This window comes from Limanda limanda, chromosome 16 (genome assembly GCF_963576545.1).
Source record: "Limanda limanda chromosome 16, fLimLim1.1, whole genome shotgun sequence".
Taxonomy (NCBI): Eukaryota; Metazoa; Chordata; class Actinopteri; order Pleuronectiformes; family Pleuronectidae; genus Limanda; species Limanda limanda.
The window spans coordinates 23278719-23295626 of NC_083651.1; the positions used below are offsets into that span (position 1 = coordinate 23278719).

The 16908-nt window shown below is 39.2% G+C and overlaps 2 protein-coding genes and 1 long non-coding RNA gene across 3 annotated transcripts; 2 read left to right on the forward strand and 1 right to left on the reverse strand.

Annotated features, from left to right (window-relative positions):
• Positions 1-927: 927 nt before the first annotated feature.
• LOC133021211 (melanoregulin-like) lies at positions 928-5355 on the reverse strand. The gene is made up of 5 exons (XM_061087974.1): positions 5279-5355; positions 4946-5189; positions 1709-1799; positions 1438-1601; positions 928-999 (listed from the first exon to the last, which is right to left on the reverse strand). The coding sequence occupies exons 1-5, from the start codon at positions 5353-5355 to the stop codon at positions 928-930; spliced, it is 648 nt and encodes a 215-aa protein (XP_060943957.1).
• A 1170-nt stretch (positions 5356-6525) lies between these two features.
• Positions 6526-9903, forward strand: LOC133022025 (carboxypeptidase O-like). Its single transcript, XM_061089040.1, has 11 exons — positions 6526-6635; positions 6913-6976; positions 7327-7428; positions 7610-7720; positions 7918-8034; positions 8140-8233; positions 8686-8778; positions 9047-9156; positions 9237-9321; positions 9429-9509; positions 9585-9903. The coding sequence occupies exons 1-11, from the start codon at positions 6565-6567 to the stop codon at positions 9794-9796; spliced, it is 1140 nt and encodes a 379-aa protein (XP_060945023.1). The 5' UTR covers positions 6526-6564; the 3' UTR covers positions 9797-9903.
• A 4198-nt stretch (positions 9904-14101) lies between these two features.
• Positions 14102-14681, forward strand: LOC133021325 (uncharacterized). Its single transcript, XR_009682959.1, has 3 exons — positions 14102-14137; positions 14426-14535; positions 14616-14681. It is a non-coding gene; the product is annotated as an uncharacterized LOC133021325 (long non-coding RNA).
• The last annotated feature ends 2227 nt before the right edge of the window (positions 14682-16908 follow it).

A 16908-nucleotide genomic window follows, 5' to 3' on the forward strand; every position in this document is an offset into this window, starting at 1 on the left:
TTGGTTTTGAATCAAAGCCATGATGAGACAGTTTCATCTGTGACAACTGCACAGAAAGTGAAGTTTTACCAATAACTGAATTACCGACTAATGTTCAATCACCTTCTTCTGAAATCCTGAAGCACTGCTACTGACACTTGAACAACCAAAACTGCATTTCAATCTGTATCCCTCTCTTCAGTCTTTAAAGAGCAAATACTTCCCTTTGAATATTTTGGGTAGAAGTATGAGTTTAATAGAGGAAAAAACGTTTTACCCATCTGTTATACAAAAGTTTCACTCTGTTTTTTTCTTCCAGTTTGGAGTTTAATCCACTGGAACATTAGTATGTGCTGCCACCTTTAGGACAAAACTGTCAAGACAGTTTCAAATGAAGCCAAATGCCAATAATGACACTAACTGAGAAATGTACTTTATTTGTGACAAGATGAAGAAGAAACAACCAAAGTATCACAGAAATAAAACATACAGTTTATCAGAATCATTAGTTAACATCAGTTGTGTTTAATAGATTGTCTCATATTAAGTATAAAACTAAATACTTATTTGTAGAGGATTTCTTAACTTGAAAATGAAATAAAAAAGAACAAATAAGCACAAAACCAGTATTTTTCCATGTGAACAAGTTCTAGTGAAAGAAAAATACTGTGACACAGAGAATTATATACAAAGTACAAAACAACACATCTAAATATAACGTTAAAAGCTAAGGTGTAAATGAAAAAGTGCAACTTACCAATATGCAGTGTAAATAAATTCCAACCATCATATCAAAGAGCAGATATTGATTTGCTTTTAATAATAAGTGCATGCAGGTCTGTGTAGGATGATTTATTTTTGTGGAGCATTTCTCAACATTTTTAATATTTTTTCTTTACCCTCTGTCTCTCAGCTGTGTCGTCTTCTTTCTGTCTCCGTCTCTCAGCCTCATTTCTTGGGATATTTCTCTTTGGCCAGTCTGACAAACTCCTCAGCACTGTCCAGTGACACCAGGCAGTCCTACAGGCAGATGATGAAAAGGATAATAACTTTATTTGTGTAGCACCTTTTAAAACAAAGATACAAAGTGCTTTACAATAAAACAGATGACGTGATGACAGATGTAGGAGCCTGATCGTTCAAGGCTTTTAAAAACCAGCAGTAAAATCAATTCTAAACTCACAGGCTTAGTGAAGGGCAGAGAGGATTTATGTAATGTGGAGATGGGGGCAGGATGCAGGAAGAGAAGGTGAGATGCAGAAAAAGACATTGAGGGGAGATAAAGAAAAGGAAGATGAAGGATTAAAATAAGAGGTGACAGACTTAAAGCAGTAAAGAGAGGAGGAAATGAAGGACAAAGAAGATGAGGACGGGAAAACATCACTGTTGTTGTAACATATACTGTGACGTGTGTGTGTGTGTGTGTGTGTGTGTGTGTGTGTGTGTGTGTGTGTGTACCATGACACAGAGGTATTTGTTCTGGGGCCCCGTCCCAGAAGGGAACAGCGAGGTGTGGTCGAGCAGCTGTTCCAACAGATCCGTGGTTCTGTTGTGATGATCCGGATCTCGACTGAACCTCCGTTTGTCCACGCACAGCAGGGAGTCCACCTCACACTGGTACCCTGCAGGGATGGAGAGTCACATGACCAGAGCCGGGGGCGTTTTACAGAGAGATGAGAAACGGACGAGAGTTGAACAGAGTGAACTGAATGAAGACGTAGCCTCTCACCTAGCTGCACGAGGATTTTCTTCCATCGAGATCGTACTTCTCGTTTTGCGTAGCGCAAAGTGTGAATGTCATAATTCAGCTTCTCCCACTCCTACAGGTAAACACATGAATATAGAAATATCATAGTAGTGGATAAATCAGTGGGGGCTTGCTTGGGGAAGGATGAATACGTTGTAACATGGATGGGACCAAACTTAAATGTCAAAATACCCTTTTTCTGGAAGATGGTTTCTAACATATTATTTAGTTCTTATCCCTTATATCTTGATGCATGTTCTAGTGCTTACGTTTCCCTGTAAGTTTGAATATAACCAGATGGCAGCACCCGTGTCTGGTATATTTTACCTTAATTTTGTTAAACAGATGGAAGCGTCTTGTCGTCCATCTCTTTTTACAGTCAATGCACACAAGACATGTTAGCATCTGAGGCAGGACGCTGCTTTAAAGCCCACATGTGTTTGAACTTATTGTCTGATTAGACGTCTCCTGAGGACGCTGCTCAAACTTTGCTTCATTCAAATCTCATTGACCCTCATATTAGATCAACCTGAGCCACACCCTGATCAGCTAATATAAGTGAAAACAGCTGCATGGGCAGGGTCTTTAAGACTGGGTCACTTTCTTTTGTAAAAAGACAGGTCCAGAAAATTGGGTAATTTCTCTGAGATTTCCATTCACAAATGAAACGACTCAGGGGGAAACTGTCATGTCCTCCTCTGTTCACAGGGCTAGTATTTTCCCCCTCACTGTTTAAATGCTTTTATTGTAATAGATACGTTTGGCCTAATATTAAACACAGTCCCCCAACACGGCTGGAATGGTTGAGTGAATATTATCCCTGAATGTCCTGCCAGGCTGTCGGCCAACATCTCTATCGAGGGTCACTTATTAACACAATGTGCCCACAGTGTCCCGAAGCTCAGCGTGGAGACTGTCACATGCTCGCCACAGTCAGACTGTCTCCTCAGAGACGGACAGCAGTGATGAGAAATTAATAATGTAATATTCCCGTTTACGTGGAACTGTCTTTCCAGAAATTGGTGTCTTTCTCCTTCTGTCTGGAAATTGTTTGTAATGAGCGAGTTGTTTTTTTATCGCACAGAACTGACGTGAAACAGTGTGTTATTCAGAAACTACCTCAATGGAAACGCATATTCTGAATACACTGTGTACACGTCAGAATCAGAATGAGTTTACTGTCACCTCCAAACACGTTTAGCAAACATGGAGGTTAAATGCTGTAGCCCACAGATCAGACATAACAACACATAGACAGGTGTTAAAGAAACATAAGAGGAGATATATTAAGAACAGCAGACAGCATTTAAACAATATATAGCGTAACTCAAATAACTCAAGATAATAATAACCAGATTTGAAATAACCAAACAGAAAATGCAGTTTGCATGAACCTTGTCAAAAGAGGAGGTAAAGTTTGTATCCAAACATACAGGCTGAGAGGCACAGACAGGGTCAGCAAACATCCAGACAAGGCCGGGACTTTTATGATTATTCATATCAATAATAAGGGACAGGTCACTAAGCATTGTGAAAGTGAGGGGAGAAGAATCATATTTATACTGTAGATCCTATTATCCAACTCCCCTCACAAATACACACACACACACACACACACACACACACACACACACACACACACACACACACACACACACACACACACACACACTCACACACACAGTTTCTGTATGTCCTAACTTGTGGGCTAATAAGGAACGTACAGTATGTTGCTGTGTAAGATTTGCCACAGATTGAGTAAGTAAATAAAGTATGTTGCTTCTTTCTGTGTGTGTGTGTGTGTGTGTGTGTGTGTGTGTGTGTGTTTGTGTGTGTGTGTGTGTGTGTGTGTGTGTGTGTGTGTGTGTGTGTGTGTGTGTGTGTGTGTGTGTGTGTGTGTGTGTGTGTGTGTGTAGCCCTGTCACAGCCCAACCTTGGGAACACATTTAAGATTTACGGCTGGTTAATTGGGAAAAGTTTGTCCAAATTGGGGACAGAAGCTGTGTCCTTTAGTAGAAAGAAGCTTCTTAGGTCAGTGGTGAAGGTTAAGGTTGGTTTAAGGTTCACTTAAAAGCGTGTGTGTGTTTTTCCAAATGATGCCCGACCACAAACAGGACGAGCTCAACCAGCTTAGCACCTGTGGTCTCGTACTCTTTTAACATAAAACCTGATGAAAAGTTTATTACACGTTTGTTATGATGACAAGGAAAATACTTTTGCATTGAACCTAAAAACAAACAACATGGTGCATGTGTTTCCCTCTTTAAACATCCAGTAAACACAAACTATGTTACTTTGGAATCTAGATCAAGTTAATTTACTGATGAGACTTTGAGGCTTCTTTGAGAGCAACCTGCACGTCGTCTCCTCTTATCAGATAATGTCGTTAGAAACTGGAACATATAAGGAAGACTGAATTAGAGTTTGACTGGATTACAGTGGTACCTCTGTAATAGAAATACAGTAAATCTTTGTCCAGATATACAGTAAAGGCCAGGTCTCTAAATTGGTTAATTTCCCTAATTATACTGATACTTATGATTATGGAATCACATGAAACTAGAGCTATGTACAAAAATACTGGAACATTTATAGATTGAATGTCTGGAATATATGTAAACTTATGTTATAAATATCAACTTAACTGGTATATAGATGAAATTTAAAAAAAATGTAAAAGCCTTGTATGATGTGGTACTTACATAAAAATCTGAAAAATTAGATCCTACATGAATAAAAGACAATAGCCACGACTTTCAGTGTTTGTTGCATTTCAGTATAAAAGCACACTGTTAATATCATATGTCAAAATGAGATAACAAATGGCTTTCTAGTTAGGGTCTATGTTCTATACTATATAATAATTGTTAAACCATCATTATAGATTTAATACATCCAGATTCTAGTCATAATCTAAAGGGTGTAGACAATCTGACTCATTATAGATAATGTGCCATTATAAAAAGATGAAACAGTGAAAAGTGACAGGAGTCATATTTTTTACTTTCATAATAAAACCACAGTCAGTCTCAGCAACATTCAGTTGTGGTGATGTAACCAGTGTCCTGCAGAGATTTAATGACATATTAAAGAGAAGTATCTCTCTTTTGGAAGGGAATTATCAGTGTTTTGTCATAGGAAATAAGAGAAATGCTGCTTTTTTCTCTATTTGTATGTGTGTGTTTCTTTTGTCCTCAACATCAACACAGCTCGTCTCACCTCTGTAGCCTTGTCAGCCTGGTCTCTCATGCTGATGAAGGCCTTTAACTCTCTGTCCGATTCTCGCCTGAGGGGAGAACCGATGGCTCTGTTTGTGTTGGACAGTGGTGGATCAGACTTCTTGTTGCTCGACGGGCTCCGTCTCGAAGTCTCCGGCCCAAAGAGACTCTCCTCCTCTGTGTCGTTGTCACTGGAATCACTGGGCAGCAGGTCCGGCGGACTGGGAGCTGCCCTGGTTCGAATACTGAGGAGGAAGACAGAGGAAAGAACTGGTATAGAAGCAGGACATGAGAGGCAGAAGGTTTCTCTGTCATGGTGGCAGGTGTTTCTCACCGCAGAATGGCATTCTTCTCCTCTCTGCTGTGTCTCAGGTAGTAGTGGCAGCAGCAGATAGTGAATTTAGCCCCCATTGGTCCTCCCAAGAAGTTTTGAACAGTGGATTTCTATCCTTTCCTCACAGATTTCCTCCAGGACCTTCAGGAAACCTTAATATTTCAGAGCTGACAAGTCCTCATTTACAAACGTCCCAAGTGCACAGGAGAATCCAGGAGACATCCTCACTTGTTATGTCCGTCCCCCTTTTCTCCAGGCCCATCCTGGCCTGAATGAGAGCCATCTGTCAATTACATTATCCACGTGAGTCCAAACAGGGGACAACAACAACAGGGAGGGATGAATGGCACATTCATTCAGCAACTCCTGATGGTGCAGAATGCAGGGGCAGTCGGAGGCGTGGCCTTCCAGCTCTGAATTCTGTTAATTATCTGGCGCAAGAGGAGACATATAGTGAGTGTGTGAGAATCAGAATCGGGGGGTTATGGCCTAATAGGTTTACAAATAGAAGGAATTTGCTGTGGTTTTGCTGTGTTTGTGCAAGTAAAAATATAAAAAAATGTAAAAATAGGAAACAGAATTGAATATTCTAAATATTAGTCATCAGGGAAGGGATTTTGCAAAACGTTGTAAATAAACACGAGAGAATGGATTGTGCAAAGTAGAGTTAGTCCGTTATTGGTGATGAAGATAAACACATAAAGAAACAAGCAGTTTCTGCACTGTGAACTTTTTAATATCTCCTGAAATGGAAAAGGTCTGTTTTAAAATAACGATTAATTCCTCCAATGACTTCTTTATCTCAACATTTGTGCTTTTTGCAGTTCCTATATTGAAACAACATAATGAGTTTTCTTTTCTTGTAATTTTGGAATGATTTCCACTACAAAAAAATACTTTAACATGTGAAAACATTAAATTGTATATTTTTCTTCATTTGTTTGTTTTTCTTTTTTGTTTATATGTGTATTGTTTTATATACAATATAACACACACACAGGGTTGGGGGGTGTAATAATTGACGATGAGCAATCCACGTACAATACACCTAGATGGCTTAACGTTGGCGTGGTTGTTAAGCAATGCCTCCACTAGAGGGCAGCACAGAGTGTAGACTATCCGAATACAAACGTTGGTTGCACTGCCCCCGGGCGGTTCCTGGTGGTATTGTTTAGTATGGAGTGTTGTGTGTTTCCGTGTTGACATGTGATGTTGGAGCAGCAGCAGGTGGAAGTCGACCAGAAAGTTTCTAACGGAGCTGAAAACTTCTGAATGAGAAGAAACAAATGAAGATGACATTTAAATGTTGGATCCTGGGTTTGACCCTGATGATGATCTGCTCAGAAACTTCTCTCAGGTGAGTTCAAATGTGATATGGACTTTCAATTATGATTAGAGATTATTTGTAATGATACATGTCTGAGTTAAAATAAGGTGAAATTAAAAACTTAAATTGATGAAGGATACAAATTAAGTGAGCGATTCAAACATTAGATTACATCACTTTTATTTATATATTTTTCAGTTATTGCATGTTAAGTGTTTCCTTGTGCTTAGGTCTGTAAAATAAAGTGCTGACATAAGCTTATTTCCTGTTGCCAATAAAGCATAGTTATCCATTTTTATATCTACAGTTTAGCAGAGGGTTTGCAGTCAACACAGAGTTATAATTACACCAAGTATCACTCCATGGATGAGGTAAGAGTCTCATGTTACATTACATTGCACATTGCATATTTCACAATTTCACAATTTCACAATTCTCTCCTGTTTTGCATTTTGCATTTGACTTTTTATTTAACCTTTAATATCTTGTATATATGTTTGTTTGGTGTAAATATAGTTATTATAATTTTTTTTCTTATGTGAAGTACTTATTGTGTTTTTATGTTTAATGTTCATTGTATGCACCTATATACCAAAGAAAATTCCAGGTAGGTCTAAACTAGCACTTTAGTCTTTAAAGATTACAGGTGGACTTTGGCCAGAGAAAACTATAAATTCCATTATCGAAATGAATCTATCACAGTCATTTAAGTGCAATACAGATTTACAGGTGGATGGAGGAGGTGGAGCGTGCAAACCCAGAGCTGGTCTCCTCTGCTGTCTATGGACACACCTATGAAGGGAGAAACATCACGCTGCTGAAGGTATTCAAAGCTTTTCATTTTACCTGCATGTGCTTTTATTTTCAGTATACGTTGTAAACATCAGAACTGTATTGTGGGGTATTCACTCAACCTGCTTCAACTGCTTCTCACTAATTTACTTATTTCCAGCTAAAGTGACACCTGTAAAGTGACAAAGTTGTGCCGTGTTGTGTGTCTCCAGCTGGGACTGGACAATTCCGAGGGTCGACAGAAGAAGGTTATATGGGTGGACTGTGGGATTCACGCTCGAGAGTGGATCGCTCCGGCCTTCTGCCAGTGGTTTGTTAAAGAGGTGTGCACACATCATTTTAATCACAATATTTTTACAATAGAATGGTGGAATACTCTTTATTTGTTGTGAAGGTTCCCAAGTAGGTGAACTAACCTGGAAGTTTAAATTATATTTTTTAATCTTATGGTCAAAAGGTGTGGTGATCCGTTTTTTCACCATTCTGACCTGTGAGTATTTGAAATTCCTCCTTTGCTCAGATTGTGGACTCATATAAAACCAATAAAAAGCTGGAGCAGATGCTGCAGAACCTGGACATTTTTGTTACTCCTGTAATCAATGTGGATGGATATTTATTCTCCTGGGCCAATGACAGCGTGAGTTTCCTCTTATATGTCACTATTGTTAACTCTACAACACTGTGAACCTCCTTACTGTCATCATAATGTGTGTGTGTGTGTGTGTGTGTTGTTTTCATGTAGACTCGTCTCTGGAGGAAGTCCCGTTCCCCCCCTCCACAGGGAAGTGACTGTTACGGTGTGGACCTCAACAGGAATTTTAATGCCAACTGGGGAAGTAAGTTAATTGACATAGTTTCTTCAAAATTAAATACAATATTTATACTCATCTTTAACAGGTTCACCAGTCAAAGAAAAACATGGCCCAAAAGACTCAATAATTTCTGACGTGGCCAACAATAACATTAGATGTCTGTCTGTAGATTGTATGTAGAGCTGGACGACATGACGGCTCCCCAACAGTCAGGCCAAAGTATCTTGATTACCTCCTGGTGGCTGGCTGCAGTATTGGTCATAAACCCCACCTCCTCTTTGTTAATGGTTGGGATATGGGCTAAAAATGACACATCAACTGCAATTTTCTCAAAGATTAGATGCATCATCTGTTTTTATATACAGCCAATGGTCTATAAACTTCACTTATTGTAAAAGTAAACGTGACAGCGATCTATAAAAACAAAATCACAGAGCTGCAACAAGTGAGTTGATGTTCTTTGTTCCTTTCCTCAGTGGTCGGTGTGTCATTTAACAGCTGTGCACTCAACTACTGTGGGAAGTCTGCGGGGTCGGAGCCAGAGGCCACAGCTGTGATGGACTTCGTTGGTAACAATCTTTTGCATTAGAAGTACAATAGAATGGCACTCTACCACATTTTAATTCTGTATTTTTATTTGAATCTGTACCAAATACAGAGTAAGTCATATGAAAACATATAAATCATGAAACTTCAAGACCCTTTGATGAAAATCATCACTGACATAATTTTTTAAGAATAGCTTTTAACTCTCTTAGCTGCTTTTCCTTGATGAGGTTAATGTTTATATGTCTTCTTCATGATTTGAATCCTCTCTTTTGCTCTGCTTGTCTCCAGGTGGGATGGTTGACCAGACTCTGTGTTTCCTCACCATCCACTCGGCTGGGCAGCTCATTCTCATGCCCTACGGCCACCCGGAGATCTCTGCACCCAACTACAATGAACTGGTGAGTGTGTGTGTGTTTTTATTGAATGAATTTCAAGACTTTAAGGTGAGAGATGCATGTGTTATGTGTGAGCTGTGCAGGTCTCAGTCGGCAAGGCAGCAGCAGCAGAGATGGAGAAGTTTCATGGAATGACGTACACTGTTGGAACATCTCCACAAATACTGTGTAAGAGACTCACACACACACTCTGACCTGATTGCTCATGTACACTGGCGAACAGTACGCTTTCAAACCAGAGCTCTCCATCTCTCTGTGTCCTTCTGTCACTGCAGATCCAAACTCAGGTTCAAGTCGTGACTGGGCTCGTCTCATGGGAATCCCGTTCTCATACACCTTCGAGCTGAGAGACAAAGGCGAGTGTGGCTTCAGTCACTTGCTCACATTATAGTTATCAGCCAAATCTTATCAGTTCCTTAATGTTCCTCCAGGCGAGTTCAGCCACCTGCTACCAGAGGAGCAGATACAGCCGGCCTGTGAGGAGGCGTACGCAGGAGCTCTCTCCATCATCACATATGTTCACGACAAGGATTTCACCGACGCCGTCCTCCCCAACGCCGCTGTCCCCTCAGTTTCTGGGGTTGCCGTGACGATTCTGAGCATTATTATGCCTGTGTTACTCACTGCAGGGGTCTCAGAGTAAGAGAGTGAAAATAAAAGTGTTGGTTGAAGGAGATACTGTCTTACAAAGGCGCACTCTAATGACAGAGCTTTCAACAGAAATATTACAATAATAAATCTGACAATTGACATCTGCGTAGTGTTTATTAATGAAATATATATGAAATAAATATTATTTTGAATATTAATTTAAGGGAACAGACTGGAATAACTGTCCATTTTCAGTGAGTTGATGCTGCTGTTGTGCATGCTTTGCACAGCAGGGGGCAGCATTGCTCTATTTTACACCGTCTCCTCCATGTGAGGATTCATCAGCTTGGGCCTGAAGGGGGGGGGGGGGAATAGTTCATCTTAAAATAAAAATGTTCACATCATCTAGTCAATGGTGAGTCCTTCTTCAGACGTAAATAAACAACAGAAATAAATAGTTTATAATCATGATGACTTTATTTATGGAGCACATTTCAACACAAAGTAAAAAAAGTAAAGTCAGTTTTATAGAGGATACAGTATGGACTAAATTTCAGGGATGTTGAAATGGCTACATACACACATACACACACACAATGTGTAATTATACAATTGAGGTCTAATATTAATTCCCAGCAGAAGCTCATTAAATCAAACTGATGCAGCAATATTGTTGAGACCCTAAAGCAGTGGTTCTCAAACTTTTTCTGTCATGCCCCACTTTGGGTCTAAAGTATTTTTCATTCCCCACCCGCTCCCCCGCCCCAACAAAATGGACAAGTTTAACATGTGTATTTGCATAACATACACATGAACATTAAATCCACATTACTTTCATGAATTTCTGACAAAAAGTTTTTGAAAAATCCTTTTTCAAACAACTTTTTGTGACATTTGTCGCTTCTTTCAAAAAATAGTGCCATAACTTTGCTTAAATTCAACATAATTTAAGTTCTTTTGGTGACATTTAACACTACATTCCTCCATCGGTCTGTACTTTTTAAATAATAGAGAAAAACTTAATTCTTTGGGGCTCCTGAGACCAAAGTATTATTAACCACACAAATACCATGCTCAAAACTTGCAGATGGCTGCAGAATTGTTTTTTTTGTACTTCTGCCTAAAATTCAAAATATTTTCAGAATTGGTTCCCTATTTTTCCACAGGATGATGCAATACATACAAGACGAGCATGCATCCTGAAGTCCTTGTGCATCTACCTGAACGAAGACCATGGACACTCAAGGAATATATGGTGAGTTTCCTATAGTAGGTGTTACAAAGTAGCCATAGACCAGTCTGAGAGGGCACATATTTACTTACTTAATTACGTTTTAAAGGAACTAAAACAATATTATTAACCATTTTAATTTATAGTGTACTGAGCCAGGCAGGTATCATTCATGCACACTCATAAATTAAAACACAAATGAACAGAACGCAGCATTAAGATAAAGGAAGTCTTCACTGATCACCATATGGGTTCAGTTCAAATCAAAAATGTATCCACGTATTTATCTCTGTCCAAAAGGCATCACGTTTTATTCAAGCAGCTCCTTTTGATCATATTGGCAATGGTTTGATAATCTAATGATTCTGCATCTCACACCATAACCAGTCTCTGGTTACTGTAGCAGCAGTACTGTGTGTATGTGTTAGCAGCAGACTAGCAGCTGTGTTTGGGTATAGAAGTGCCTACAAAATATAATTATCATATATATATATATATTTAAATAAACAGGTGTCATGCTGCATTGAACGCTAATGGTCAGCTTTGTGTTACCTAACGCAGTGCAAAATAAACTGCAGGTTGATATGGTTCTTAGGAAATGGCCGGCCAGTTTTATGCAGTGCTCTTGATGTAGTTGATCCATATTCTCTCATAGCGGCTGAAGTCTGTAGCTCTTTTATAGTGATTGTTGGTCTCTCTGTCTTACTCTTTCCCTAGTTTTCAAATGAATGCTTTCAGTGCTCACTGGGGTGTCCAACCTTAGATTTCATTTTGTACCATTTTTTTAATGTATGCATCTGTATTACTTCTGTACCTCATCCTCATAAAACTTCTAATGTTTGTTTTACAATTGACAATTTTATGATCAGCAACTAAAATAATTAACTTTGTCTAGACTCAGATCAAATGTATTTATTGTGATATTTTACTTCACAGAACATAGACACTGAGGCCAACACTTCCATGGGGAAAACTGTGATGGGAGTGTACGTCATAAAGAAGGTGGGTGCGGAGCCTGAAGATGAGCCAGAGGACATTGGTGTCCTGATTGAGGGTATGGATTGCCTGTGCTCTGCTCTTTGGACTGTTTATACGCTTGAAGAAGACTGATAGAAGCCTGGTATTTGTATATATATATGATTTCTTTGTTTTTCATTTTGAAATTTCAAAATTTGAAGTACATTTTTTTTCAAAGAGACTATTTAATTTAGTTTGCGCAATGGACTGAGACTGTTGTTGAAGATTGTTGTCTCAGGTTGAAAGGTCTCGTACCTTTGTGTGTGGATGGAGCAGACACAGAGCATTGTTTTTGAACACACATCTACACAGATTTTACTACATGGACAATTGGGACTTTTCTGTGAGCTGAGCAGTTTTACTAGCTCTACTAACGAACACACAATGAATGCCTTCTCTTAAATGTTCAATAGAATAAATACACCAGTACTGTTTATAGACTCCTTTAAAAATTATTATTTGTATTTGTAGTAGTAGTAGTTTTTTTTGGCAGTGCACGACACGTGTTAATTCAGTGTTTAAAATGGTGTTAAAATGTAAATTGTTGTTGTCATGCACACATAATTGTATTATGGGCCGAGAATATTTGGTGGTTTTCAATGTCCTTTTATTGCGTTTTTATAAATGGGTTCAAAAAGTTGAATTGTTGCACTTAAAGTTTTAAAACTTGAGAACAGGATCTTGGCAGTATTAAAAGCCAAATATTTAATAAAATGTCAAATGGTTATGTATGTTGTCCTGTTTTATGAATGTTAGTGAATATTTGGTAATTTAATTCAAATGAATGCAACACTAATTAAAACAACAAGATTGACATTAGTATAGCAGACAAAACCTACATTAGTTCATTCAACAAGACTGAATTGTGTTGCACTAAAGTGTTTGACCAAGGTAAACTAAACCTAAATGAATTAGACTAGACTAAGTAGCTACAAACTATTTAATTCAATTAAAAGCACATTAGTTGAATGAACATATTCAAATGACATTCCACCCACACATCTATGTGGTGTTCAAGTAACACAATCAAGATAGACTGATATAACTTGATTTGTTTAGATGGAATATAAGTGGCAAGATAAAATTACGTTCACCCAATGAATTATTTTTTTGAGTGTATGATGTGGTACTTACATAAAAATCTGAAAAATTAGATCCTACATGAATAAAAGACAATAGCCACGACTTTCAGTGTTTGTTGCATTTCAGTATAAAAGCACACTGTTAATATCATGTCAAACTGATATAACAAATGGCTTTCTAGTTAGTGTCTATGTTCTATACTATATAATAATTGTTAAACCATCATTATAGATTTAATACATCCAGATTCTAGTCATAATCTAAAGGGTGTAGACAATCTGACTCATTATAGATAATGTGCCATTATAAAAAGATGAAACAGTGAAAAGTGACATATTTTTTACTTTCACAATAAAACCACAGTCAGTCTCAGCAACATTCAGCTGTGGTGATGTAACCAGTGTCCTGCAGAGATTTAATGACATATTAAAGAGAAGTATCTCTCTTTTGGAAGGGAATTATCAGTGTTTTGTCATAGGAAATAAGATAAATGCTGCTTTTTTCTCTATTTGTATGTGTGTGTTTCTTTTGTCCTCAACATCAACACAGCTCGTCTCACCTCTGTAGCCTTGTCAGCCTGGTCTCTCATGCTGATGAATCATCTTTAACAGGTTCACCAGTCAAAGAAAAACATGGCCCAAAAGACTCAATAATTTCTGACATGGCCAGCAATAACATTAGATGTCTGTTTGTAGATTGTATCTACAGATGGACGACATGACGGCTCCCCAACAGTCAGGCCAAAGTATCTTGATCACCTCCTGTTGGCTGGCTGCAGTACTGGTCATTGGTCCCCACTTCCTCCATGTTAATGGTTGGGATATGGACAAAAAATAACACATCAAATACAATTTTCTCAAAGATGAGATGCATCATCTGTTTTCATATACATATACTTGACAGTGATCTATAAAAACAAAATCACTGAGCTGCAACAAGTGAGTTGATGTTCTTTGTTCCTTTCCTCAGTGGTCGGTGTGTCATTTGACAGCTGTGCACTCAACTACTGTGGGAAGTCTGCAGGGTCGGAGCCAGAGGCCACAGCTGTGATGGACTTCGTTGGTAACAACCTTTTATATTGAACTACAATAGAATGGCCCTCAGTTATAAGACCACATTTAAATTCAGAAGATCTGTATTTTTATTTGAATCTGTGCCAAAAGACTGAGGAAGTTGATTATAACATATCATGGAAACCTATAAATCATGAAACGCAAAGATGAAAATCATCACTGACATCATTATTTAAGAATAGCTTTTAACTCTCTAAGCTGCTGTTCCTTGATGAGGTTAATGTTTATATGTCTTCTTCATGATTTGAATCCTCTCTTTTGCTCTGCCCGTCTCCAGGTGGGATGGTTGACCAGACTCTGTGTTTCCTCACCATCCACTCGGCTGGGCAGCTCATTCTCATGCCCTACGGCCACCCGGAGATCTCTGCACCCAACTACAATGAACTGGTGAGTGTGTTTGTGTTTTTATTTAATGAATTTCAAGACTTTAAGGTGAGAGATGCATGTGTGATGTGTGAGCTGTGCAGGTCTCAGTCGGCAAGGCAGCAGCAGCAGAGATGGAGAAGTTTCATGGAATGACGTACACTGTTGGAACATCTCAAATACTGTGTAAGAGACTCACACACACACTCTGACCTGAGCACTCGTGCACACTGGCAAACAGTGAACTCTCAAACCAGAGCTCTCCATCTCTCTGTGTCCTTCTGTAACTGCAGATCCAAACTCAGGTTCAAGTGTTGACTGGGCTCGTCTCATGGGAATCCCGTTCTCATACACCTTCGAGCTGAGAGACGAAGGTGCGTGGGACTTCAGTCGCTTGCTCACATTATAGTTATCAGCCAAATCTTATCAGTTCCTTAATGTTCCTCCAGGCGAGTTCAGCCACCTGCTACCAGAGGAGCAGATACAGCCGGCCTGTGAGGAGGCGTACGCAGGAGCTCTCTCCATCATCACATATGTTCACGACAAGGATTTCACCGACGCCGTCCTCCCCAACGCCGCTGTCCCCTCAGTTTCTGGGGTTGCTGTGACGATTCTGAGCATTATTATGCCTGTGTTACTCACTGCAGGGGTCTCAGAGTAAGACAGTGAAAATAAATGTGTTGGTTGAAGGAGATACTGTCTTACAAGGGCGCACTCTAATGACAGAGCTTTCAACAGAAATATTACAATAATTAATCTGACAATTGACATCTGCGTAGTGTTTATTAATGAAATATATATGAAATAAAGATATATATATTATTTTTAATATTAATTTAAGGGAACAGACTGGAATAACGGTCCATTTTCAGTGAGTTGATGCTGCTGTTGTGCATGCTTTGCACAGCAGGGGGCAGCATCGCTCTATTTTACACCTTCTCCTCCATGTGAGGATTCATCAGCTTGGGCCTGAAGGGGGGGGGGGGGGTAGTTCATCTTAAAATAAAAATGTTCACATCATCTACTCAGCACTATGTCAATGGAGGAGTGGGTGAAGGGTTTGAGTCCACAAAACACTGATGGAGTTTCAGGGGTAAACAGTGTTGCAGCCAAATTCAATACATGTTAAGTCAATGGTGAGTCCCTCTTCAGACGTAAATAAACAACAGAAATAAATAGTTTATAATCATGATGACTTTATTTAGTGAGCACATTTCACCACAAAGTAAAAAAAGTTAAGGCAGTTTTATAGAGGATACAGTATGGACTAAATTTCAGGGATGTTGAAATGGCTACATACACACATACACACACACAATGTGTAATTATACAATTGAGGTCTAATATTAATTCCCAGCAGAAGCTCATTAAATCAAACTGGTGCAGCAATATTGTTGAGACCCTAAAGCAACAATTCCCTGGACTAATTCAGTCTTGGATCGATACGGATCCAGTCACCGAGGGACATTAACACTGACCACTGTACTGGTTTCAGTGGGAGAGAATGAGGGAAAAGAAAAGAGACAATGGATAGTTTCACAGGATTCAATGTGGTTTACTGCGATACATTTTGATTGCACATTTCCTGTAATGTTTCAACAATGAAGGCCATGTTGAAACGTTAATCACGACCAACTAAAGGGAAATTATATTAATATGTTTATTCAGGGTTAAATGTGTATTCATAGGGTGACACAATACATGTAAACTCTCTGTAAATCCCCCAGGAGGCAGCCAGGGTTCAACTTCCAGACGGGTCAGGTCCAAAGACCGGAAATCTCCTTTTTTTGTGCTGAGACTATTTGTGCTGAGAAAAAAGAAACCTTAGTGCTGCTCTGTTTCAAACAGTGAGTCCAAGATGATATCCCCAGTACAACGGCATGTTTCCCCACTCATTTTTAAAGACGTGAAGTCAATCATGGGGCTCCTCAGTTCCTCTAAAACGCATGTTCATGACATTGCCACACACAGGGATAGAGAGAAAGCTCCTGTCCGACGTCTTTTGCCACATGCCTTCGTTGCCAGTCAATACGGATGAAACCAATTTTTACACAGTGTCGCTGATGATTGATGGGAATTATGCCCTGCTCTTCAACTGTCACTTGGAATCGATGAGGGTGGCGCCATCATCTGCATCTGCTGATCATTACAGCTGGTGATCGATGACAAAGCTGGTGAGAGATGACACGATCAGAGCAGCTCCTGATGATTGGTGTGTGTGTGTGTGTGTGTGTGTGTGTGTGTGTGTGTGTGTGTGTGTGTGTGTGTGTGTGTGTGTGTGTGTGTGTGTGTGTGTGTGTGTGTGTGTGTGTGTGTGTGTGTGTGTGTGTATACTTATGAGGGGCAATTTTTGTTCAATATCATCATTGTAAGGATATTCTGGCGGATCCTCACAAA